A 24,066-nucleotide genomic window follows, 5' to 3' on the forward strand; every position below is an offset into this window, starting at 1 on the left:
CTTCTGCTCTCCCTCCCCCAGTCTCTCCTTTCTCCTCTTTCTCCTTTTTTGCTGCATTCTGTTCTTCCCTCCCCCTCCCCCATCTCTCTTTCCTCTTTCTTTTTCTTTCGGTCTCTGTCCCCCCCACCCCCCCACCCCCCCCCCCCCTCTGCCTCACTCCCCCTCCTGCTTTCTTCCTTATTCTATCTCCCCCACGTCTGTCTCCCTCCCTCCCTCTCTTTCCTAACTGCTTTTCTCTCCTTTCTTTCTCATTCTCTTTCTTTTGTCAGTCATTTTTCTACTGAGTTTCAGACATGGTACACTTCAACCTCTCACTTTTAATGAATTTCATTTAAGGAGTAAAGCTAATAAACCACATGTTCTCTTTTAGCATATCTCAGACACTATCTCTCCCTGACTGTTAGATACTGACAGACACACCTCCACCCATACACTCTGTCTGTCTGTCTGTCCGCCTGTCTGTCTGTCCGTCTGTCTGTCTGTCTGTCTGTCTGTCCGTCTGTGTACGTGCACACACACAGAGGAACTACACATTCGATTTTATAATTGTTTGTGTGTTTTGAGTATGCTTGCAAAAGGAAATGCAAAGTATGACTGTGATAAAGAGAAGATAAGCTAGAGCTTGTGTTTGTGTGCCTTAGAGAAATGTGTGTTGAAGGGTCATGCTGAATTGTGTGTGCTGAGAAAGAAAGATAAAATGAGTGTGTTCAGTCTGTGTGTGTGTGTGTGTGCGCGCGTGTTTGTTTCTGTGTTTGTGTGTGTGTTTAAGAGAGGGAGAGAGAGAGAGAGAGAGAGAGTGTCTGACTGAAAGAGAAACTAGAGAGAGAAAAAGGAGAGGGGAGACAGATAAAGAGAAGTGAGATGGAAGGAAGGAAGGGAAAGAGAGAGAAAGAAAGAAATGGGGTGATAGTGTGTGTCTGTGTGTGCGTGTGTGTGTGCGTGTGTGTCTGTCTGTGTGTGTGTGCGTGTGTGCTGGGGGGTGGGGTGGGGGGGGTGGCAGGCACAGTCAGTTCTGATAACAGCAACAGTAGGAGGAGGATGAGTCGGGGGACCGCCCCACTCTCCTTCAGATATAAATAGGAGCTGGATTTTTTTACTCCACTCAGTTCTCCTGAAGGATGAGATCCCTGAAACACCTCAAACATCACACCAGGAACAATGTGGTGAGTTGTCTCGCCTCGGCTGAGAATGCGATTACAGTGCTGGTTCAGATGGCAGGGCAGTTGCATGTTGTTTTAAAAGTGGTTAGGCTGTCTCTCTCTGTGTAAGTCAACGGAGATTACTTTTCTGCCTCCATAGAGAACTAGAGCAAGAACATCTTTCCCAGATAAGAGTAGACTACTTACTAACTGTTGTTCTGACTGTTGGTCTGTCTGTGACACCTCTACTAGGCTATTATTCATTTTGGTGGGATTCTTTGACGTTTTGTCTTAAACCTTCTTTCACATGCAACTTCTAATGTATAAGTATGGACTCCTGCAATTACTATGTTGCCTTTCTGTCCCTCTGTCATTTGTCTTTCATTGTGCCTGCCTTTCATTTTGTCGTGTTTTTCTTCTTCCTTCCCCCTCTCTACCTCCCCTCCTTTCTGTCTTTCTCTCTCACACTCACTCTGTCTTTCTCACTCCCCCCACACCCCTCCCTCTTCTTTTCCTTTCTCCCCTTCTCTCTCACATGCTCACTCAATCTCTCCCCTCCCTCCCCTCCTCTTTCTTTATCTTTCAGCCCCTCCATCTCATTGCTCACCCTCCCTCCCTCACTCCACTCCTCCCCCGCCCACATCTCCTTCTCTTTCTCCCTCTCTTTCTCTTTCAGTGACAGACACACACGCGCGCACACACACACACGCGCACACACACACACATCCACACCTCACTCACTCTGTGTTCCTCTCTCACAAACACACAGTCTGTCTCTGTCTGACTACTTTAAAAGCAGTAATTATAAATGACGTGGTTATCAGGGCATCCAGGTCTACCCCCACCGTTCCCTCTGTCCCTCCCTCCTCTTTCCTCTTTCTACATCTCCTCTCTGTCTCTTTGCTCAGTATTGTGTTATGAGAAGTAGCAGCTCATGATCTGTGCTAGGTTTTGTCCTAGACTAAGGTGCATAAAGGAACCAAGGTCCTTCCCTTCACCGCGCCAGGTTTGTAGGTAGGACCAGAAAGTATCACAGCACACTGGGAAACTCTCAGGACGCTGAGGCTTGGTAATACAAGAACGAAGCTTTTCTCCGGCTCCAGTTGGTTTAGCCTTTACAGATATCTCTAGTCTATTACTGCATTTCAGTTTATACTATTACACATACTCATACGAATAACTCAAATACCAAAATGAAGTTCTATTTCGGTCATGGTTTTAACTAAGTGTTTCATGCATCACCTTGTTAAGTAGCCCTGCGGTGGCTTGGTGAACTGTGAGAGGAGATCATGGGGTAGGTGTTAGCCTTGTGTGAGCCCCGTTAGTCCTGCCCCTCATCAATGGGATTGGTATCCTCCCCAGCTTCCAGATTAGAGACGAAGAGTCCAGCATGGTCTTTCTGGCTAGGGCCACTCAGATCTCCACAGGAAGCTCTCTGGACAGGGCACGGAAGTCCACTTCCTGGTTGGACCTCCATCCCATTTGTGTTCCTTATTATTTTAAAGGCTGTAAAGGAAGGAAGTGGGGCTCAGGCACATATCTGCCTTATCCCCTCTATCTAACGTTCCCTGCTGGAATCAGAGCAAATAAGCAAGGCATTGTCACAACGCTGCAGACTGTCTTGAGCTGGTTATCACTGTCTGGAATAGAATTTCGGGACGGAACAGTTGTATGAAAGGACAGTCGCATAAGAAACGTCTCAGACCACTTCAGGGATATTAAGGACTATACTTAATCAATATTCCCACCACACACACAACATTGATTTCTCAGGAATCCCTATCACTTTGAGAGATCTTTTGGTCGGTCCTGGTGTAAGCAGTGTCTTACACATGAAGGATCTTCATCTGAGCCAGTTTGCTACGGCCGGGAAATTATTCCTGCAGCAATAGAGATCTGAATTATTGTGTGTGTTATAAAGAATGCACCTTTTGTAGGGGTCGATGTATTTATTATGTGTGTTATAAAGAATGTACCTTTTGTAGGGGTCGATGTATTTATTATGTGTGTTATAAAGAATGTACATTTTGTAGGGGTCGATGTATTTTCGGGAATATCAAGTTGAATGTTTTTCAGTGGAAATTAAAACGTTCAGCCTTAGTACCTTAAATCCACTAAAAGTTTGACATTTCTTTTCGTTGCGGTAAAAGTTTGCATTCAACAGGACAACCGAATTGAGATCCGTGTACAATGGCGGTACATTAGAAAGCAGTCTCACCCAGCTAAACGTTAGAATTCTTTTCTTCAATGTGCTGACCTGATCAGGGCTGTGTGTTTGTTGTCGTCAGGAGGAGAGTGGCCGTCTGGTGCGGTGCTACCCCAAGGTGACGGAGGGCCAGATGGATGCCGGGACACAGACTGACCCTGTGGTGGTGCTGTCTCTGGCCCAGGCTGCTGTCCTGGGCCTCATCTCCCAGAATGAGATCTTCGGAGCCACCATCGCCCCCAATGGTTTCTACATGGGTGAGCCCAGGGAGCACGGCCGGACCCCCCCACCTCCGGAGGGCGTGGAGTATGAGTACGCTGACCAGCTGATCGGAGCCAACGGAGACTACCTGGCTGAGCCCGCGGGGCAGACGGAGCCCCACGGCAGTGAGAGGAGGCGCCCAGGTCCCAGAGGGAGGACCAGGAGGCCCAGGAGTGAAGGAGGTGCGCCAGGGGAGCCCCCTCACAGAGTCCCCAGCGTACAGGCTCAGGTGAAAGGGGAGCGGACAGAGACTGACACCCCTCCCTCCTGCATCCACATGGTGAAGAGCCACAGCAGCCCAGGCAAGACAGAGGAGCCAGCCACTCACAGGGGGCACCTGAAAGAGGAGCAGAGCTGTGCTAACTGCCCGGTGTGTGTGAGGGCGACGTCCAGCCAGGCCCAGGCAGGCACGCGTCCAGACCAGGGCACAGAGGAGAGGAGCGAGAGAGGAGGAGAGAGGCAAGAAGAGGAGCTCGCCGAGGAGGACGGGGTGTTGAACCTTAAGACTGGGGGAAACCGGTCGGACAGTACCAGTCCCGTCGCGAACCGTTACTTCGAGTCCAGCGAGGTGGCCTACGAGTCTGCCGACACGGCCGCCGGGGAGTACGAGGACAGCGGCCAAGGCATGCTGTGGGCCGCCGACGCGGAGGGCATAGCCAGGCGCATGCAGATCGACCGGCTGGACATCAACGTGCAGATCGACGAGTCCTACTGCGTGGACGTGGGCGAGGGCCTGAAGAGGTGGAAGTGCCGCATGTGTGAGAAGTCCTACACCTCCAAGTACAACCTGGTCACGCACATCCTGGGCCACAACGGCATCAAGCCCCACGAGTGCCTGCACTGCGGCAAGCTGTTCAAGCAGCCCAGCCACCTCCAGACCCACCTGCTCACCCACCAGGGCACGCGGCCCCACAAGTGCACCGTCTGCAAAAAGGCCTTCACGCAGACCAGCCACCTGAAGAGGCACATGCTGCAGCACTCGGACGTCAAGCCCTACAGCTGCCGTTTCTGCGGCCGGGGCTTCGCCTACCCGAGCGAGCTCCGGTCGCACGAGAACAAGCACGAGAACGGCCACTGCCACGTGTGCTCCCAGTGCGGCATGGAGTTCCCCACCTACGCCCACCTGAAGCGCCACCAGACCAGCCACCAGGGCCCCACCACCTACCAGTGCACCGAGTGCAACAAGTCCTTCGCGTACCGCAGCCAGCTGCAGAACCACCTCATGAAGCACCAGAACGTAAGGCCCTTCGTCTGCCCCGAGTGTGGCATGGAGTTTGTCCAGATCCACCACCTCAAGCAGCATGCCCTCACTCACAAGGTACTGACCCCGCAGGCCCTCGCCGACCAGGTACTGAAACCTCACTGACCGTGACGTTCCCTGTGTGACATCATGTTCCACCTCTCCGTGCTCGGGTTTCCCACTGCAGTCACAGAGCCAGAGTAGGCCGGCCTGTCAGAGGGGTCACCCAGAGGTCAGAGCAGCATTAGTGGTATATCATGGAGCTTTGGCTTCTAATGAATCAAATCCCTTGTGCAATAAGGTGCACAGTGTCTTGTATTCACATATAGTTTTTTTTTTAGAAGTTCCTCTTTAACCAGGCAAGTCAGTTAAGAACCATACATTATGAACTGTTCCTACACATTCACAGTGAACTTAATAAACAAGCTGAGACAGACAGGGTTTGGCTAACTCAGAGATGCATCCAGACATAAAGGCCGTGGTTCCTTTTGCACAAACCAGTTGTAATGTAAACATAGCCTTCAAAGCAGGACCCATTGTGTTTGGTCTGACCTCTTCCTTCATGTGATTTATGCCGTGAGGTGTGTCAAAGCAACACATACCTTCTTTATGTCTGATCCTAGAGTCTAGCGCCTGTGTGATCCCTCCCTCCTGCATGACACATCCCAGACAGAGAGCCGTGCTCTGAGTCATCACTGTCACATTAACAGTCATTACTGAAATATTGGTGTGCACTTTATCTTTAATATTTTAGTAATTTAGCAGATACTCTTATCCCTTTCCTGCAGGAGCAATTATGCCTGGCTCAAGGAGAGAGTGACAGATTTTTCACCTTACTGGTTTAGGATGTTTAATATAGCCAACTTTTAGCTACAGGACAGAGGTTTTAACTACTTATGGCACAAACAGTTACATTTGATTTTAAATGTTCATCAGCACGTGATTTTGTTTTTAACATGTCGTCCATTACTTAATATCACCTCCTCACTGTGAGTGGGATCTGCTCAGAGAGCCAACACTTGGAGCTAACGTGTGTTAAGTTGCGTCCAGTATGCAAGGATTTCACACCAACCCCCAAGCAGTTACCTGTAGTCACCCATGGTTGGTGTTTCTGTATGTTTGTGCATAATAACAACCCACCTCTGTTACTGTCATTGCGTCTGCGAAGCCATAGCGTGATGTTCACCCACAAGGAAATAACTGACATTTCCAACCCCCTCTGTTTTTCCAGGGTATGAAGGAATTCAAATGTGACGTGTGTGCCCGGGAGTTCACCCTCTCTGCCAACCTCAAAAGGCACATGCTGATCCACGCCAGCATTAGGCCCTTTCAGTGTCACGTCTGCTTCAAGACCTTCGTCCAGAAGCAGACCCTCAAAACGCACATGATTGTACACCTGCCTGTCAAGCCTTTCAAGTGCAAGGTAAGCGCCGACGCCCTCCGCGCGGGGTTGGGTTCCGCTGTCCCGGGGTTCACCGAGTGTTGAGGGTTGTTCCTCTGTGTTCCAGGTGTGTGGCAAGTCTTTCAACAGAATGTACAACCTGCTGGGGCACATGCACCTCCACGCCGGCAGCAAGCCCTTCAAGTGTCCTTACTGCTCCAGCAAGTTCAACCTGAAGGGCAATTTGAGCCGACACATGAAGGTCAAACATGGCATACTGGAGGCTTCGCCAGATGGACAAGGTGACTAACATTAGTAGCATAGAATTAACTGATACCATCTAGCGGGTTTGAACCTAATTTCATTGCTGCACCCCAGGGCAGCTGTGATTTGGTTTTGAATGAACAAACACAGTTCCGTGATTCTTTTGGTTTCTTGATACGGAATGCTAACGTCTCAGAGACGTAGGTCGTTTCATTGGGCTCTGTCGCGTTGTGTAGTCACTAACTCAGTCTGCCCACAAGGGACTTTGACTCAGCATTTACTATAATCTAGTGGTCAAGTGTTAAGGTGCTTCTCTGCGCTTCCCCTCCCTCTGTTTTGTAAATATAGAAGTGATTGGATTAGACATGCCTGTCTCTATCAGTAGGGAGTGATAGGGAGGCAGAGGAGAGGACTGAACTGTGCTCTGAAACTGGGAGGAGCTGTGTGTGTGTGTGTGTGTGTGTAAGGACAGGATGGGCTCATGTGTGTGTGTGTGTGTCTGTTCATTTCCTTCCTCAGAAGCCCCCCCTGACATAGAGGGCCAGGAGGACTACGACGAAGAGAACTTTGAATTCAGTGAACGAGAAAACCTGGCCAGTAACAACACACCAGACATCGCTAAACTGTCTGAAATGGAGTATTATAGCAGCTACTCCAAGGGTGCAGGGAGCTACAACACTGCATGAATGATTAAAAAAGAGCCCACATGGAGTAGAAGTGTAAACTAAATGGGAGTTAGTGCCGCTTGCAGCTGAAGGTCCTGCAATGAGCTTTTACTCTCTTTAACGGCATGATTTAAAGTGGTGGAATCTGCCCATTTGTATGCACTGGAATCTCAGTTCTCTTGCTCTGATATTCTTCAGGAGTCAGAGACGGGTCATTTGGGATTGTACATTTCTCATTGGCCCTTCTGTTTTGTACTGAAGCGAGACTTCACCTCTAGGTGCCACAACATTGTGATTGATAAATGTGGTGTTCATGTGAAAAGGGGGTCATATCTGAAAATACATCTATTCTAAACCTCTGGGAGAGTCATACTCAACATCCATTCCCAGAGGTGGCCTCACTCTGGAAGCACACACTGTAGGAAAACAAACATATAGTACAGACGTGATCATGAAATTAACTTCCACATTTACAATCCCAGAAATGTCTGTGCAGGTACATCAAAATATGGCTGAGCGTTATTGCTGTGATTACCAAGTAAAGCAATGAATACATGCCAGTCAAATGATTGTCCTGTCTATGTTACTTACCAAAGCTGATACTGTTCAAGCAGTTCTCTTAACATTTGGTTACCAAGTAATTTTTCTTGTTTCATTTCTGTAAAAAAATTATACTGTGAGTAGTTTCAAATACAGTTCTAGGTTTCCAAACCAGTTTAGAAAATCGGTTTATTTTTTGTTTTATTTTAATTGCACAAAAAATAATTTGCCCATTCACACTCCTGAGTCAGCTGGTTCTGCTTATGCCATCACTTTGTGGCCCCATGGGACAAGCCTGATTTGATGTTCCTGCATTGGCAGACATTATTTTTGTTATTGATCCCTGGTACCAAAGAATCGGACCAATGTTTAGCAATTTTTCAAACACTTAAACAGAAGTTTAGTGGCACCCTCTCTGCGCTTATTCGAGCTGGGACATTCAATTTCACATGGCAGACTTAATGTAATTACATGTTGGGCGTTTTCCTCCCCCTGGTAGATTTCTCCAAAAGATTACAATAAAGAACACACTACTGCGGTTTCCTTTTCAGGATACTTCACAATTTATGCAGCATGCAAGCCTTCATAGACTGAAACATTTCTCAAAAGCAAGCGCAGCTCCTGCATACTCACAGCGGTTTTAGTTTTCATGGATGAATCTCAACAGGAACTGTCCTAAAAACTTTCGACAGAAATATTAAGTGCCCCTGTGTGTCTCCAGGAGTGTGCCATCCATCATGCTGTACACTGGTCTGAAGTGATGAACGACAACCTCCCAACATGTGACAGGGCCACAAACCCAGCAGAAAATGATTTGGGGAAATTCACTATATATTGTTTCCCTGTGCTTAGCTTTACAAACATATTACCTGCAAACTAGGTATCCATACACAATGTTGTTCTAGTGTGTTTAATATACAAAATGCTCATTTCTGTCTGTGGGGGGTGGGGGGATGGCATCTAGCTACAGTGATGAAATGGGGAAAACATAAGATCTGGAACTTGAATGGCTTTCTGTGTTACACATTGATGTGGAAATATGCTGTTGATAGAAATGTAAAATGTTGTGTACCAGACAATACTGTAAAATAATAAATTTATTTACCTTTAAGTCAGTGTGCTCCTTTTATCTTACAAAATGACAATAGAAGCAAAATAAAAACGCAGGTTCAAACAAGGAAGATTTATTAGCAAATATTGACATGGCCTTCAAGTTGATTCTTCCAAGATATCTGAATACAGTACTTCACATTACAAAAATAGAACCTTGGAGACAAGAGGATAGAAGGGTGAAGGACAGCTCTCCATTATAGAATTACCAAACCTGGCACACTACATAGCTAATTCCCTACATATTCATTCTTCCTACAGACAATTTGCATGTGGTTTTCTTGACCTAAGTTAAAAATGAGGTAAAAAAACTGAAGGACAAAGATCTAGCTGTACTTGTACTTTAAGTCCTTCACTTGCCCAAAGCTTTGTCAAGGTTTTTCTTGATGGCATCCAGAAAGTCTTCAGTGTTGACATAATGCTCATTTAGCTTGCACCTGCAGATGCAGGACAAAACAGAAGTTATTCAATATGTACAGTCACTTACATAACTTGGCAAAAATGCTGCAACAAATTATCACACCAAATTATATTTGCAGTAATAAACATTAAAGCAATAATTTGATCTATTCAATAGTAATGAGCTCACTTAGAAAGTCCATGAATACAGCCGGCAAGGTCCTTAGTCATGACACCACTCTCAACAGTCTCTACGCACACCCTCTCCAGAGTCAGAGCAAACCTGCAGATTAGCATCACAACACTTAGTAATTGCCAGAAGAATTGGCCAGTGCACATAAAGACACTCACTTGACTACGAACAGTAACTGAATAGGACAAATTCAGAACAACTGCTGTTTGTATGACAGAAAATGAATTTCCTGCATAGTTTGTGGGGGCTATGTTCAGTTAGCACCAAACATGGCAATCTGTAAATTAACAAATCTACCGGAAATATACTGTAGGTTTAAAAGAAACTGAATGAAGCTGAATTAATTTCTTACTTGATCAGGTCGGGGTTGCCATCAAGTTTACCCCGATGCTCAAGCCCTCTGGTCCAAGCAAAGATGCTGGCAATGGGGTTGGTGCTAGTTGGGTTTCCCTGGTGGATGCAGAACGGTTGTGTTTTAACACTGGAAATATACATACTGATTGTGTAAAAGTGGCTACAACATGACTCATATCATCTGCCGATGGATATTTATGGTTTTCATTCTCCATCCAATGAAATGATTCAGCCATTATATTAACCACCACAAGATGGCCCTGTTCATGCACAAATCAAAACAGGCAGACCGACATTCATCCTTGGGCCACTAATTTCACTCCTTGACCGGCATCGTGCAGAAGGATTTATATTTCTTTAAATATAGCTCTAAGGTTGAAATGGAGGATGATTCTAACCTTCTGGTGCTCACGGTAGTGTCTAGTCACTGTGCCGTGCGCAGCCTCGGCCTCAATGGTCTTTCCATCGGGACACACCAGCACCGACGTCATCAGGCCCAAAGAGCCAAAACCTGTAAAGAATCCATACAGTAAGTTAGCCACCCATAGTCCAACACGTTACAGGATTACTTTCATCCCGGCAGCAAACAACTCTCATAACTGATGTCATTTCAATGGTGTAGATGTCCTAATCCCTCACCCTGAGCCAGGATGTCAGACTGGACGTCCCCATCGTAGTTCTTGCAGGCCCACACAAAGGCGCCATCAGACTTCAACACCTGGGCAACCATGTCATCAATGAGCCTGTGCTCATACCAGATCTTCAGCTTGTCAAACTCTGGCTTATAGTTCCTATGGTAACAAACAATACAGTAGTGTGGGTGCAGTGCAGAGTTACCAGAAGGAAACATGAACAATATTTGACTCCCTAATTCCGGTGTCAGGCTAAAGAAACCAGAAAGAGACAAATACTAACGCCTGAAAGATTTCCTCAAAGATGTCCTTGAATCTGCCATCATAGGCTTTGAGAATGGTGTTCTTGGTGCTCAGGTATAGGGGCCACTTCTTTCCAATGGCATACTGAAAGCAGCTGTGTGCAAAGCCTGAAATAGACTGGGGGAGTAGAAAGTGTACATAAGATACCACTAGTGTAGGTCATATAAACTGCAATACAAGGGTTAACAACCTTCTAGTTGTTAACCCCTGATTGTCCCCACTTCACACTTGTAGGTCCACTGGACAAGTTGAAAGTCCACCATGTCACCTCTGGTGTTGTCAAATCAAACTGACCCCAGCTCTTGATAGTAAACAAACAATGGTAAGCCATGTTTACAGTAGGTGAACTCAATCCTTGCAACACAGATCTCATGTAGAATAAAACATAATAAAACAATATTTAAGAGATTTAAAAAAAGTATCATTCAATGACAATAATCCAGTTTTTGCTTTACACTGAAAGTGCTAAAAAGCTGCTGTCATGTGGACATTTTGAGATTTGTAATATCAGAAATAAAAAATAAAAATACATCTAGGTTTGTAAACTATCCCATCAAGTGGGGGATGCACCGCTGAACTCACTTCATCTGTGTTGTACATTCCCATTCCACAGCCACCACCGGGGAAGTTGTAGACCTCCCACTCCTGGCCTTTGCTCCCATCAGTGGGGGAGAAGACCATCTTGAATGTGCCTGGTTGGTTGACAACGAAGTCGGTTGCTCTATACTGGAAAACAATACCTCATTCCTTATCACACATTGAAGATAAAGGAAACAAAAATAATGATTTCAACAGCTAGCATTTCTAACTGAGAAGAAGCAGACCTGATCACCAAAAGCGTGTCTGCCGATTGTGATGGGCTGCGTCCAACCTGGAACAAGCCTGGGAATGTTCTTGCAGATGATGGGCTCACGGAAGACTGTGCCACCCAGGATGTTCCTGATGGTTCCGTTCGGGCTCTTCCACATCTTCTTCAGTTTGAACTCTGATTACAGAAACATAGCTCTTCCAACAACAGTCATACAGCAACACTTAAACTGTAGCCAAATGACCCATGAGAAGGCTTAGGACAAGGATTTAGCTTCCCCCGCAGAAAGAATTATAAACAACATTGCTGAAGGTATTGAAATACCTTCTACTCTGGCTTCATCTGGAGTGATGGTAGCACATTTAACAGCTACATGGTACTTCTGGGTAGCCAGGGCTGAGTCGATGGTGACCTGATCATTAGTTTGGTCACGGTATGGCAGACCCAGATCGTAGTACTTCAGCTCCACATCTACATTGGACAGGATCAGCTACAGGAGAAGAGTAACAGAGGAATCAGAGCTAATTCTGTATTTCCATTGTTCTGCTCTAAATGTACTGTACATTGTCAAGGAAACTAACAAGCTGCCTCACAAAAAAGTTAACCTCAAGTATGCTGGAGACCAGACGACTACAGAAACTGTACACGTCTAGGATTCAAGACCTTCGGTATAGATACTCAACTAAATAAAGAAATCAAAGAAATATATTGTCTACCTTCATAAATTGAGCAAAAGTGACTATACTATAATGTCAACACAATTTCTGTAACACTACATTGAGTATTGTCTTTTTCTGCAAAAAGTAGGTTTTATGGAATTTTTTTGTCCCAATAACTCCTTCTTGGTCATAGTTGTAAGTATGGAAGAGAAGAAAATAACCAATACAACAGCTCAATACTGAAAACAACCTCTATAAACCGAAACAATGAATGAATATGACAAATAGCCTGACTTCTAATGATCGGTAATAATCTGCATTCAGGCATGGTGTGATATCATTGTTTTTAGAAGGGACAATAGGCCAACATATTAAACATGATGTTTATTGTCAGAAAACAGAATTTTTCTCCCATGACTCTATGAAGGCTGAGCCAACAAAACACCATCTGCTCTCTCTGGAGGCAAGCAAACAGTGAGAATGAGTGAAACCTCACAAAAACCCCTCCCCCAGATCACCCAGACACATACACACTCTTACTCACTCACTCCTTTCTCACCCTCCCTCCCAATGTGTATGTCAGTCAGATGTGTAAAAATAGACTAGTCAGAGAGCGAGCCTGTCCTCCCCCGAGGCCGACAGACTGAAACCAATGTAGTCCCCCTCCCCCACTCCCAGACAGTCTCCAGAGCCCAACCTTCTCTTTGATGAACTCCCAGATGATCCTGGTCATCTCATCTCCGTCCATCTCCACTACGGGCTGGGACACCTTGATGCGCTTGTCTCCATCTATCCAAAATAAAAACACAGTACACATACATTTATGGATAAGGCTTTTTTAATCCCAGAGGAACAAGCCTGGTTATCCAATCATGGCCTATTGTATTTACAAACATTGGTAAGGAACCTTAGCCACTGTCTTAATGGCTTATTACCCACATGTAGTCACATTGTCTTTAATATGGTGTCTACATCCACGTTGAACATTCTCTGAATAGGCTTTGGGGGAAAGTCACTTCATCCTTCAAAGAGCCTGCAATCTAATTTGTAGTCCATGGATTCATATCACCAACTAGTTACATATTCAGTACTCTTAATGCCCATCAATAAATAACATTGACAACAGTTTTATTTCTCTTCATCTGTAGCTGCAATGCCCTCTACTTCACCAGACTAGTGATTCACAATAAAAAAAAAAGGCTACCACCTTGCCTTTGAGAAGCCTTGGGAGGAGACGTCCTCACCCACTCTCCCAGCTAAAGCCTTCCATGGAGGGCGAGTGGAAAGGGGGAGGTGCAAAGAATCAAGTGACTTTCTGGCGTTCCTGCCAAGTCTATGCTTCCACTGCTAACCAGGACATCTAAGAATAGTGTTTATTCGTATGGATAAACTAGGTCTGTGACAGAAAATGAAAAACATGAGACTGGTAGATGGTTGAATGACCAACTAACAGACGAAAAACGTTGTGACAAAACAGTTTCAATATATTAATTAGAAAATAGTTAATTTCTATGTAGAATTCTTTCCATCAAGGGGTAAGTGGACAATCCAAAGCGATAAGTGACATGCAGTCTCTGGTCAGAGGGTGCTGACTGGCTACAACAGGGGGCTCTGCAATAACCCTATTTCCTGCGGCTTTGGAACGGTCACAGATGCAGTTTGGTTCACCAAAGAACAGTTCTAAAAAAATCATTGTTTGCCGGAAGACCCATCACCACCGCAGTCATTATTGCTTTGCTAAAATCCGTTGGCATTGGCAATTACGTTCTTAAAGATAAAATAAGAGAGATGGCTGACTACATACTAAACGGAGAAAAGGCTTTTACAATATGATTAAAATAGTGCGTAACCTAGGGTTGCAGGCTACTTCCTGAACAAGCAAATCCACACACACAGCCCTAAAAATAGTAGTTAGCTAATCAAAGCCAAGTCAACACCCTTAGAAAATACACCGATCAGCCGTAACATTATGACCACTGACAGGTGAAGTGAATAACACTGATAATCTCGTTATCATGGCACCTGTCAGTGGGTGGGATATATTAGGCAGCAAGAGAACATTCTGTCCTCAAAGTTGATGTGTTAGAAGCAGGAAAAATGGGCAAGCATAAGGATCTGAGTGACTTTGACCAAATTGTGATGATGACTGAGCCAAATTGTGATGACGACTGGGTCAGAGCATCTCCAAAACTGCAGCCCTTGTGGGGTGTTCCCAATCTGGTAAGTACCTATCAAAAGTGGTCCAAGGAAACAAAAGTGGTGAACCGGCGACAGGGTCATGGTTGGCCTAGGCTCATTGATGCACATGGGGAGCAAAGGCTGGCCCGTGTGGTCCGATCCAACAAACGAGCTACTGTAGCTCAAATTGTTGAAGAGGTTAGTGCTGGTACTGATAGAAAGGTGTCAGAACAAAGAGTGCATCGCAGTTTGTTGCGTATGGGATTGCGTAGCCGCAGGCCATTCAGGGTGCCCACGCTGACTGCTGTCCACTGCCGAAAGCACCTACAATGAGCATGTGAGCATCAGAACTGGACCACGGAGAAATGGAAGAAGGTGGCCTGTTCTGATGAAACATGTTTTCTTTTACATCACGTGGCAGGCCGGGTGCGTGTGTGTCGCTTACCTGGAGAACACATGGCACCAGGATGCACTATGCGAAGGAGGTAAGCCAGCGGAGGCAGTTTGATGCTTTGGGCAATGTTCTGCTGGGAAACCTTGGGTCCTGCTATTTATGTGGATGTTATTTTGACATGTACCACCTACCGCACCCTGCCTCAAAGCAAAAATGGTTTAGGAATGGTTTGAGGAACACAACAACAAGGTGTTGACTTGGCCTCCAAATTACCTAGATCTCAATCCAATTTAGCATCTGTGGGATGTGCTGGACAAACAGGTCTGATCCATGAAGGCCCCACCTCGCAACTTACAGCACTTAAAGGATCTGCTGTTAACGTCTTGGTGCCAGATACCACAGCACACCTTCAGAGGTCTAGTGGAGTCCATGCCTCGATGGGTCAGGGCTGTTTTGGTGCCAAAAGGGGGACCTACACAATATTAGGCAGGTGGTCATAATGTTATGGCTGATCAGTGAATTTATCCATTCCTTAAAATATATACACTGCTCAAAAAAATTAAGGGAGCTCTTAAAACACATTGTGTAATTCGTTGAGTACAAAATTACGTAACTACAGTCAACGGAAACCAAAATCAAAGATTGAGGACTGGATTGAAACTCACATCGAAAATCAAAGCAAACTATTGAAATCACAGGCTATTCAAACTCATAATGTGACTCAGCAGTGTGTATGGTCCCCACATGCCTGTATGCACTCCCAGAAGTTGTCTGGGCATCAGGTGCACCAGGAGACAATGTCTGGGCCTGCTCCTGATGAGATGGCAGATGGTGTCCTAGGGGATCTCCTCTCAGACCTGCATCAGGGCATAAGTGAGCTCCAGGACAATCTGGGGCGCTACTTAACAGCATTGGATGCACCGATATATAATGCCCCAGAGGTTCTCAATTGGATTCAGGTCTGGGGAACGTGAGGGCAAGTCAGTGGCATCAATGCTTTCGTCATCCAGGAACTGCCTACACACTCCTGCCACATGAGGCCGGGGATTGTCCTGCACCAGGAGGAACCCAGGGCCCACTGCACCAGCGTAGGGTCTAACAATGGGTCGGAGGATTTCATCCCGGTACCTAACAGCAGTCAGGGTACCGTTGGCTAGCACGTGGAGGTCTGTGCAACCCTCCAAGTATATATCTCCCCAGACCATCACTGACCCACAGCCTTAACCGGTGATGCTGGATGATGTTGCAGTGTGAACCAGCTCTCATCTGTGAAGAGAACTGGGGGCCAATGGCAGACTTGCCAATTCTGGTGTTCTCTGGCAAATGCCAATTGAGCTGCACGGCGCTGGGCTGTGAGCACAGGTCCCACTAGAGGATGTTGGGCCCTCATGCCACACTCATGGTGTCTGTTTCTGACAGTTTGGTGAGAAACATGAACACTAGTAGCCCACTGGAGGTCATTTTGCTGGTGCCTCTCCAGTGTACCTGTTGTCACTTTCATTTGCCCCACAATCACTAACGCTTCCTAACTGGACAGATTGATATCCCTGAAGTTTAATTGACTTGGTGTTATACTGTAATGATTACATGTTCCCTTAATTCTTTTGACCAGTGTATATTTTAAAAAGGTAGGCCTACACTTGGCTTCCAAAAAGTAATACACGCACTACTGCACAAGGGCAGTGGAAAAAACATGGAAAGAAGAGTTGCAGAAAGTTTGTCCAATTTTGACCATCGCTGGTTTGTGACATTACCTGAATATTTGAATAAACTCATCAGACAGTTGTGTACATAGATTTATTGCACGGATATCATCGTAATTAAAAATATGAACCACTAATCCTGTGTCAATACAGCAAAGCAAATAATCAGTAAGATATTTGTAAGTAAATGGGCTACCACAATAAAATGCATCAATAAGAGCAGTGCTGCAGAGCTGGTTGTCCTTCTGGAAGCGTCTCCCATCTCCACACACGCCCTCTGGAGGCATACATCTCTCTGACTAAGACAATAAGAGCAGTGCTGCAGAGCTGGTTGTCCTTCTGGAAGTGTCTCCCATCTCCACACACGCCCTCTGGAGGCATACATCTCTCTGACTGAGGCTTTCTCTCCCTATTGCACAGTTTGACCAGGCAGCCAGCTCTAAAAGGAGTGTTGTTGGTTCCAAACTTCTTCCATTTAAGAATGATGAAGGCCACTGTGTTCTTGGGGCCCTTTAATGTGGCAGACATTTTTTGGTATACTTCCCCAGATCTGAGGGGAAGAGACAATCATGTCTTTGAGCTACACAGACAAATCCTTCAACCTCATGCCTTGTTTTTTTCTGACATTCTCTGTCAGCTGTGGGACCTCTTACAGAGAGGTGTGTGCCTTTCCAAATCATGTCCAATCAACTTGCAGCAACAACCCAAGGCTGATGAATAGAAACAGGATGCATCTGAGCTCAATTTCAAGTGTCATAACAAAGGGACTGAAGACTGTATGTATATCTCATATTCCAGTTTACATTTTTTCAATCAGTTTTTTGCTGTCATTATGGGGTACTGTGTAGACAGATTATAATTTTTTTAATCCATTTTAGAAAAAGGCTGTGGGGTCTGAATACTTTTAAACAGCTGATGACCAGGAGAGATGACTCTGGAATGACCTGTTCACTGCTTTCTCTTTCATGCCCTAGTTAAACATGTTCTACTACCCCACTGGGATTCTACACACCTTATGTGAATTACTTGAACACCGCTACATAATTTACGTAAGCTCTCTACACAACTCTCTCACTCGGGGAGCGCAGTGTAATCTGGTTATTGCTCTCCCCCCACTAAGGCGATTTGATAGAACATAGTGAAATAATGATTGTCTACATGATAAATGAAACAAATACCAAATTGGGGAACCGCAATTAATTCTGGTATATACAGTTAAGCCCAAGAATATTCATACCCATGCCAAATCTTGAACTATAGTGAATTTGTATTTGACCAATAGGTATCCTCTGGCCAGAAATGACATAAACAAGTGACAAAACACAGTAAGACATTGTGCTGGAGACACAAATGACAAAAAAAAATATGGTTTTAGCCATTACTTGCAGTTGACTGACTGACTAGAGAACTACTGCTGTTCAGCTGTTCTCAATTTATAGGTGATTAGAATGCTCTCTCATGGGGGAAATTACAAGACCATCGTAAATGGTATAGAAACCTGCATTTTCTCAGAAAATTGCAATAATTTCAAGGGGCATGAATAATGTTGGACATGGCATTTTTTGTAACAATGTGGGAAAATAGAAATACAGCTCCGGAAAGAAATTAAGAACTGTAGTTACGTTGTACATTTGTATCTCCAGCACAATGTCTTACCATGTTTTGTCACTTGTTTGTCATTTCCAGCCAGAAGAAACCTATTGGTCAAACAAAAATTCACAATAGAAAACAGCTGTTGAATATTAAAAAAATATTTTAAAAAATAAGAGCTGTGAAAAACAACACTAAAACATCATTGAAATCTCCAATAACCTCCAGAACACTTGGGCTGCAGAATTAAAAAAAGCTCCAGTGCAAGATGCAAACCTCTGATTAGCCCCAAAAACGAAATGGCCAGATTAGAATTTGCCTAAAAGTAGTGTTTTGGAACAGATGTTTATGTACAGGTAACACAAAGGTGAACATACAAGTAAATGCCTCCAGAGTCATTGGACGGCTCTACAGCACAATGACCCATAACTCACTGCCAATGCAACCAAAGAGTTAAAAAATGTGGAACGTTTTTGACTTTCCAAGTCAATCCCCTGATTTCAATACAACTAAGCATGCTTTTCACTTGCTGAAGAGGAAAACAAGGAAAACAGGAAAATAAAACAAGCAACAGCTCTTAATGGCTGCAGCAAAGGCTTGGCAAAGCATCTGAAAGGATGATATCAAGAGTTTGATGATGTGGGTCAATGGGTTGCAGACTCACTGCTGTTTTTGCATACAAGGGATTTATGACAAAATACTAGCTTTCATGCTTCTTACATTTACATTAAGTTGAATTGGCTCAATTCTTATGTTTGCATGAAATAAGGGGCTAAAACTCTGACAGTGCTTTTATTGTTACATGGTAAAACGGGTTGAAACAGCCATGAATAAAAGGTGACAGTCTCTACTGCCTCATATTCCATTTAAAATCGTATTTTCCATATGCCATGGGCATACAGCAAAAAAGCTATTTTGGACTTCACCATCTCAAAACTTATGGGGGCACTGTATTTGAGTTTGTGGTTGTTCTTTCCCCTGAACCATCCACAATACAGAATTGCAATATGTCAAATCGGCCTTTAAATATTGTGATAACACTGTACTGCAAAGTCCATTGCAATTCCAAGCACTAGTATATGGCTGTTTCACCTATTGCTTTCGGCTGCATGTCGGTTAGCTTCAACCCTACATTCCTTGGTCAAAAGTCAATAAAGATGTTTAGCAGTAGTTCTGACTGAATGCAGTAAAACAGATCACAAACACAAAGAAAGACTCACACAGACCATAAAGAAAACAGAAATCCAATTTGTCCAGCTGTTGGAAACTCATACTCTTGCACCCGCTCTCTCCTGTCAGCAAGATCAGGAGAGTTGAAGATCGAGTGGAGTCTCCGCCAAACCACATATTACTAAGTTGCTCTGCTTCTTATCACACTGTTCAGATAAGCAGGAAGTATTCACCAATACATACTTCACTAGACCATTCTCGAGCCATCAACCACAATTGAGAATCCAGGTGCCCGACTTACCACAAGACATCCCTGTCCAACATCTTACCCAGTGTTGCAGAGAATTAAAAAAGATATCCCACAAAGAACTAAGGTTGGATGAACCACCTACAACCAATTCACACTTTTCCCCATTACTATCATGGTTTCTGGGTCAAAGAGGACTCAGCAAAACCTTTTATCTGAATGAGATTCCCCAGATTTACCCCATCTGTTATTTTAGTTGCAGTCTGAACTGTGTCTCAGTACAATGCATCATGGGTACGACATGTGAGTAAAAAGCTGATAATTGGTTGTATTACAGAATCCCCTAAATCTGTCTGGCCAAGAAGGAAAGGTCAAATACAATCCAGAGTGTCTAGGGCTGGGGGTAGTTAAAGGTCATTATTTAAGTAACGGATTTGAAGATGCTTTTACTAACTGGGATCTGTAGATGGCTTAAAGAAGAATTCTGCTATTTTTGCCCACTGGTTGAGAAAGTTGTGCTGTGATGCAAAAACATGCCAACAACAATCACGCACTGTTATGTGCAGTCAGTTGCCTTAGATCATCAATTTGATCACCATTTGCTTTCAAACATGGAAATTCATGGCTAACTGAGGTGCAATAGTGATTTTATTTATAGAGTATGCAAAGAATGTTATACATACAACCTCAAAACATTTAATGGGACGAACATTATTTAATGAACAAACAACTATAAGGTCTTATCTGAAAATAAAGTCTGTAACACAATGCATGCTTTAATAACACACAAAGAAATTTGAGTAGTCAAGGACTGCTTAGCTTTTAAAGGTCAACAACGCTTTGCTATGCAAGCAGGTTTAAAATTAAATTAAAATGGAGTCGCAGCAATGTACCTTGCTTTTCCTTTAGCTACTTTACAAGCAGTCTACACAGTGACTGAGTGAGGCGCGTCCACGCTTGGGCCAATTCTTCAGATTGTCTGGGTAGTAAAGCCACAAAATGTCTACTGATATGATGACCGTGATCTATCCCATGGTACAGTACATATTGCAGTATGAGGATCATGATTTAGTATGTTTTCGAAAAGCGCAAAAACGTACTGTGAACTATTACTGAAGATCGGTTCTTAGCTCATTTCACAAAAGATATAGTACATTTGCTAATCCAGGAAAATTATATTATAATGCCTAATGAAAGCACAATGTAAAATAAAGTGTAATATGTAAACATAGCATGATTTCTAAAAGCTGTTTGAATGCACTGGAAAGATTAGGTTTTGTTGTTTCTTTGTGTTTACATGTTGCTCCGGGGATACTGATACTGGGTGATGTTGGCGAAGACGTGCCCACTAGTGATGGAAAGTTTAAGTCCCCTTACAGACTCAGATCTGTGCAAAAAGAACTCTGATGGTTGTGCATTGTCCATCCATCCATCACAAATGTGTACTTCACTATGCGTAGGCTACTTGTGCCGAGCAGTGGCGACATACAGTATTTTTTTTATCTTGGGGCGCACCGATATGAAAATTCTGGGTCGATAACGATCTTCATAACAATCTCCTGATTTTAAAACCTATGTTTTCAGATTTCCACAAGAAAGACGTGGATGACTACTTGCTGTAGAGCTAGACCTCAAGCAAGTCCCTAGCAACTACATCAGGCATCTGCGACAAGTCGATCACAAGCTACGCTGCCAACTCTTGTGTAGCTGACCAAAGAATTCGTTATTATAAAAAAAAAACTCAAAATCATGAATTGTATACTTTAGCAACGCTTTTAAATTACTGTATAAAATATACAGCCCTATTAAAAATAATGAACATTATAACGAAATGCACAGGCAAATAAATCCTAGTCTTTCAGAATGTACCATTGTAGCTTACCATTTGGTGCAAACATTTTTAATGCTAGCTAGCAAATTAGCAAAACTTGCAGTATCCGAACGCGTTTTCAACAACAGACAAATTCAGTCTCAACAACTGCCCAAGTAACCATCCAAAAACACTGGAGGCATGTTGGAAGTAATGTTCAGACAAAAAGTTTGGAACGCCCTGTATACTGCAGATTAGTTAGAGCTTAAGTTAGTTAAGTGTTGTTTACAACCCCCTCTTGAAAAAGTTTCCATCCATCACTATTAAACTTTAACAGAAGTGTGGCCGGTGATTGCTTTAATCAGCCATTTATGTTCATGACTGTTATTACAACTAAAAGGTTATCTAACAGGGTGACAGTCTTCAATAAATATAGATCAGGGCTTTCAAAGAGGTCACTACCAGTAGCTCGCCAACCATCGATGAAAAGCTCCCTTAAAAACTCTGAAGGTAGCCTACACTCAATTTTCATATGTTCTGCCACAAACTTTCATAAACCCATCTCACAACAACTAACACTCAGATGCTGCATGTTCCCAGCAACTACCAACGCAACAATGACATTGCTGTACCTGGCCGAGTAGGGCACCTATTGAGTAGGTTACGTATAAAGCATTATGGTACCCATTAAGACCAGTCCAGACGTTTCACATATTTTATATAATATCTTTACCCAATAGGGAAAAAACTATAAACTTCAAATCACATCGCCAGATATGAAGTTGTATTGGACTACCAAATAAGACTTTGGTTTAAAACATGCCTTAACATATCCCGTTCCATAAGGTTTTCTTCGGTTCAGACAGCAGGGGAAAATGTTTGATTTGAAACAGATATGAGGTAAAAATCAGGTATGAGTCACCGTAAGCTTCCAGAGTAAAGACTTAAATACACAATTTTATGGCCCAGATGCACTATTAAAAGGGTAATTACACTTAAAAAAATCTCATCTTTCTCTCTCACTTTAATAATTGCAATTTGCATAAGAGAACATTAATGAACTTAAAAAAGTAATTCTAGACAACTAGAAATCAAAACTAGAATTTAAAATAATTGGGGGATCAAAAATGATTTTGTTTGACTCACTAATGATTTCAGAGTTGTTTATGAACACATGTTGCCATGAAGCCTATATTGAATGTGAAGATTGGGCTGTAGTATCAAGTGAAAAGTTGCAGGGAAGAAAAGAAGAATATGCCGATATTCAAGCTAAAAATAATTAGTACCTGGCTTTAAGCTCTCTTTATGGTAGCTCTCATTCCCAAAAATATTGGAGATTGAATTACAGCCCCGATTTCATTTATTCCTTACAAAACCCTATCAGTGACAGCTAAATGACCCAATCAGGCTTCAGAGACAGCTGTTCAAAATGTGCACGTGTACAGCCAGAACAGCAAGTAGAATACCCTTGAATTGACCTGGGGGCCTGGTATTATAGGCCCTACAGTAACAGTGTAAACACAATCAACATTTGGATTTTAAGTCATTGGGGCATATGGAAAGTTATTTGGGAGGTCAAAAGAGGAAGCAAATTAGTTTTTCAACACAAGTTAAACATTCAAGAGGATTTCTAGATACACTGATTAAACCAGTTAGCCATGTTATAAGCAGCTGCAGAAAAGGGCACTTATTAGAGGTAAATGTAAAGCTTGTGGCAGCCATTTCTGACTGTTTCAGAGCCTTATCCCAGGCTGACCTTGGGAAAAGTTTATTTGCAAAAGAAAATACAGTAGTTCATAATTAGAGAACAGAGATGTGCACTTTTCTAAACAGCTGTCTCAGTGAATATTCAGTATTTCTTTGAGTAACATGTTTATACTTTCACCCACTTTCCACCCCCCCCAATATATATATATATATATATATATATATATATATATATATATATATATATATATATATATATATATATATATATATATATATATATATATATAATAAGCATATATTACATAAAAGTAAAGCCCTACTGCATTGCTTGTGTGTCAAATCTAACAAATTTAACATTTTATTATTTGGAGCAGATATACTAGGCCATTTAACTAATCTCAGTTATTAGGTTTAACGGCAGATTAACTCTATACGCCAACATTTATGTATCCACAATGTAGACCAACAGACAAAGAAATTTGCCGACCATCCCTAATTTCATAAAATACCGGTTTCTACATGACTCGTGAGGCAGAAAACTGGCTTCGCAAAAAAAGTAAATTCTATGATAGTTAGTTTCATTTACTGAACATATGTGGGTCTTTCTATTAATTTACTGTAATAGGTTAGCTAGCCAATTGATTAATATGGTATATTATCATAGAAACCGTTATTACATTTAACCATCAAACAAAACAAGTACCACTCACAGTTCCTCTGCTGCAAACTCGGGCATGTTGAAACTGGCGCGAGCACGGCAGGGCTTTTGGAGAAAGTGGCTGCCGACCTAGAAAGAGAGCTGAGGACCTTCAAGTATCCAGCCATGGCTTGCCCAATATACTAGCTAGCAGCTGATATCCGAGAAACTCTGAGCGAAAAGGGGAGAAATAAACTGCCGCGCATAGCAATATACAAAGCACCTCCCCGGACAACACGCTCGACTCTACGTCAAAAGTGAGGGAGTTACATCAGAGACCTTATATAAAAAAGGAGATAGGAATGACAGGATAATTAAAATAATGACAACAAAACGCTCCTGCCCTGCACATGGATGACCAATCGCATTCAGGTTGTCATGATATGCCACATAGTTGCTAAGTTATTCGTCAC

The 24,066-nt window shown here is 43.4% G+C and overlaps 2 protein-coding genes across 3 annotated transcripts; one reads left to right on the forward strand and one right to left on the reverse strand.

Annotated features, from left to right (window-relative positions):
- The first annotated feature begins 1,056 nt into the window (after positions 1 to 1,056).
- znf710a (zinc finger protein 710a) lies at positions 1,057 to 8,807 on the forward strand. 2 transcript variants are annotated; one of them, XM_010896514.4, is made up of 5 exons: positions 1,057 to 1,163; positions 3,428 to 4,843; positions 6,078 to 6,269; positions 6,355 to 6,529; positions 7,011 to 8,807. In XM_010896514.4, exons 1-5 carry the CDS (start codon positions 1,119 to 1,121, stop codon positions 7,175 to 7,177), a joined length of 1,995 nt encoding a protein of 664 aa, XP_010894816.3. In that variant the 5' UTR covers positions 1,057 to 1,118; the 3' UTR covers positions 7,178 to 8,807. The 2 variants fall into 2 exon arrangements, with proteins under 2 accessions (XP_010894816.3, XP_010894815.3); XM_010896513.4 differs by having other exon boundaries at positions 1,059 to 1,163; positions 3,428 to 4,924.
- Positions 8,808 to 8,868: 61 nt separating this feature from the next.
- On the reverse strand, positions 8,869 to 23,824 carry idh2 (isocitrate dehydrogenase (NADP(+)) 2). Its single transcript, NM_001303972.1, is given in 11 exon segments — positions 8,869 to 9,243; positions 9,396 to 9,488; positions 9,751 to 9,848; positions 10,151 to 10,263; positions 10,392 to 10,543; positions 10,668 to 10,804; positions 11,270 to 11,413; positions 11,512 to 11,672; positions 11,820 to 11,985; positions 12,852 to 12,943; positions 23,667 to 23,824. Coding segments are annotated over 11 exon segments (1,356 nt in total). The 5' UTR covers positions 23,782 to 23,824; the 3' UTR covers positions 8,869 to 9,158.
- Positions 23,825 to 24,066: the final 242 nt, after the last annotated feature.

The sequence above is a fragment of the Esox lucius genome, chromosome 19, assembly GCF_011004845.1.
Source record: "Esox lucius isolate fEsoLuc1 chromosome 19, fEsoLuc1.pri, whole genome shotgun sequence".
Lineage (NCBI taxonomy): Eukaryota > Metazoa > Chordata > Actinopteri > Esociformes > Esocidae > Esox > Esox lucius.

Coding starts and splice junctions, on each gene's coding strand:
- znf710a (XM_010896513.4), top strand. CDS start 1,119: ATGAGATCCCTGAAACACCTCAAACATCACACCAGGAACAATGTG. Junction 1,164..3,427: donor ATCACACCAGGAACAATGTG/GTGAGTTGTCTC, acceptor TGTTGTCGTCAG/GAGGAGAGTGGCCGTCTGGT. Junction 6,530..7,010: donor GGCTTCGCCAGATGGACAAG/GTGACTAACATT, acceptor TTCCTTCCTCAG/AAGCCCCCCCTGACATAGAG.